Source organism: Otolemur garnettii, unplaced genomic scaffold (assembly GCF_000181295.1).
Source record: "Otolemur garnettii isolate 467f Iridium unplaced genomic scaffold, OtoGar3 scaffold00039, whole genome shotgun sequence".
NCBI classification, from domain to species: Eukaryota; Metazoa; Chordata; class Mammalia; order Primates; family Galagidae; genus Otolemur; species Otolemur garnettii.
In genome coordinates, this window is record NW_003852434.1 from 12,169,326 (window position 1) to 12,172,093 (window position 2,768).

At 46.6% G+C, this 2,768-nt stretch overlaps 1 protein-coding gene across 1 annotated transcript in view; it reads left to right on the forward strand.

Annotated features, from left to right (window-relative positions):
* The window catches only part of CCDC158 (coiled-coil domain containing 158), a 56,461-nt gene that overhangs the window by 16,323 nt on the left and 37,370 nt on the right, over window positions 1-2,768 (forward strand). Inside the window, exon 9 of the mRNA XM_003790125.2 lies at window positions 2,063-2,260. Coding sequence (XP_003790173.1) covers window positions 2,063-2,260 — 198 coding nt within the window. The remainder of the gene's footprint in view (window positions 1-2,062; window positions 2,261-2,768) is intronic.

Here is a 2,768-nt window from a genome sequence, read left to right on the forward strand (position 1 = left end):
GCTTCTGGTGCCTCTTTGGGTGATATTAGTGCCGTAGAGTAAATTTCCTTCCTACCAAACCCACTCTAGAGTGTGGTGCTGTTCATGGGTAAGGCGTCCTCTGCAGGCCCTCGTGGCCTTGTTGAGCGGTGTGGAGAAGCCCTCACCCTTGCCACAATCCCTCACTTCTCTTCCTATTTTCATGTTACCCAGTGTTCTCATATCTCGTTTGAAAATCTTAGCGAGCACATGGCCTGACAGATTCTCAAACCTGTCCTACCTTTTCATTCTTTTGTTCACCACTCGCCCGTGTTCCAGCCCCTGACTGCTCCTGTCTGGAGCACGGCAGTTTTGTTGCTGGTGTTCTGGTGCCAGTTTCCCCGCCTTCCCACCATCCTCTGGAGTGCTGCCATATTCACCTTGCTAAAATGTAACTGTGGTGTTGTCACTCTTCATTCAACTCAAAAATTACTTTCTAGGTAGTCAGACTCCCTCCCTTTGGAGACTGTCATCCTCTAGCCGCTGCTCACCTTTCCAGACCCTGCTTTTGGCATGGACCCAGTAGCCCAAGCAGAGCTCTCATGCCCCTGCCCCATCCCTGCTGTCTAATCTCTGCATCTCCAAGCTATTTCCAAAGTCCTACTCAAATGCCTTTCAGAAGCATTTTCATCTGCTTAGTGGGCCCTCCTATTTCTTATCTGTCCCTTAAGGAAAAACCACCTGTACTTATGTGTGTCCACGTCTTAGCTTTCTCTTGGGTGACAAATCACTTAAAGGTCAGGGTGTCTTTGTTTCTCCTACTCAACTACAGAGTTTTTGATCATAGTAAATACACTAGGACTTCCATACTGACGACTTCCCTACATTGACAACCTCCTTAAATTGACCTGAGTGTCACAGATTGGACCACACGTACGTATCAGTGCAGCAGGCCTCGTTCCAGGTATTGACCACTTTCACATGTTGCCCAGGTTGTCATATTCCCTTCGGTGGTCACCTTACAGAGGTTCTGCTGTACTTTTTAAAATTGACTTAAGGGAGTGGTTCTACTCTATTCACAGTCTGGGTACGACTCCAGTCCCAGCACCTGCTGCTATTCTGCTGTCCCTGAAGCAGCATACTGACAACTGTCATTATTTCTTTAAGCTTTTAAGCATGTCTTTATTATAGGAGCACACATGATATGAAGCATAATGTTTTTGTTAGAAAGTTCAAGACTTAAAAATAGGATGACTTGTGGCTTGGTGCTTGTGGCTCAAGCAGCTAAGGCGCCAGCCACATACACCTGAGCTAGGTAGGTTTGAATCCAGCCCAGGCCTGCCAAACAACAAATGACAGCTGCAAACCCCCCCGCCAAAAAAAATAGCTGGGGTGTTGTAGCGAGTGCCTGTGGTCCCAGCTCCTTGGGAGGCAGAGGCAGGAAAATCACTTGAGCCCAGCAGTTGGAGGTTGCTGTGAGCTGTGATGCCACGGCACTCTGCCCAGGGCAACTCTACCCAAGGCTCTGTCTCGGAAAAAAAAACAACAAGATGACTTGAAATCTATTATGTTTTTCTTTTTTGTCTATTACTTGAGGTCTAGTCCCTTGAGATTGATTTGTAGTTTTAAAAATGTAAAGTGAAACAATGTTGACTTATTTTTCTAGGAAATAATCTTTTTTTTTGAGACGGAGCCTCAAGCTGTCCCCCTGGGTAGAGTGCCATGGTATCACGCTCACAGCAACCTCCAACTCCTGGGCTCAAGCAAGTCTCCTGCCTCAGCCTCCCAAGTAGCTGGGACTACAGGCGCCCGCCACAGCACCTGGCCATTTTTTGGTTGCAGCCATCATTGTTGTTTGGTGGGCCCGGGCTGGGGATTCGAACCCGCCACCTTAGGTGTATGTGGCTGGCGCCTTAGCCGCTTGAGCCACAGGCGCCGAGCCTCTAGGAAATAATCTTAAACAAGCCATTGAAAAGGAAAGAGATTCCAAAATCAAAGGTTTCTTAAATCATATTAAAACTCCAAAGATGATATAAAGAAAATCAGAGTTTTATCTTACTTATTTGATAGCAGGAAGGAAAAACACATCCCCTGCTTCTTTCAGGCTGACCTGCACAAACGAGAGAAAGAGCTGAGCCTGGAGAAGGAGCAGAACAAGCGTCTGTGGGACCGAGACACGGGCAACAGCATCACCATCGACCACCTGCGGCGGGAGCTGGACGACCGCAACATGGAGTTGCAGCGCCTGGAAGCCCTGCTCAAGGCCATGAAGAGCGAGTGCCAGGGCCAGATGGAGCGGCAGGTCAGGGGCCCCCCAGCGTCCCAGATGCTCTCCCTGGGGGCAATGCAGTTTGTGTCTATTGGCATAGAGCCTCCTTCCCTTCCTTCCCCCCCTTCTTTTTCCTTCCCTCTCTCTCTCTTTTAACATATATGGGGCTAAAATAGCTCTAAAATAGAGCTGTGGATCCTGTGAGCAATCATCCAAACCTGGAGTTTGTTGGTATATTTTTGACCACTCATTAAACTAAATGTGTTATCTCCTTCGTACAATATTGAAAAACTAAACTCCTATCAAGTTGCCTTTAATTTTCACATAGAAATAGTTAACTAATAAATGCTTATTCCTGCTTCAGAGAAGCATCAACCTGTCAGGAAATATGAGGAGCAACAGGGTTGAGGGTTTTCAAAAGATTTGTTTTTTGTTTTGTCTTTTTCCCCTGAAAGAGACTTTACATAAGTCAAGTAAGGGTTTTGTCTTAATTATTTAATGGCAGAAAGGAAAAAAGCATTCCTCACTTCTTTTAGGCTAG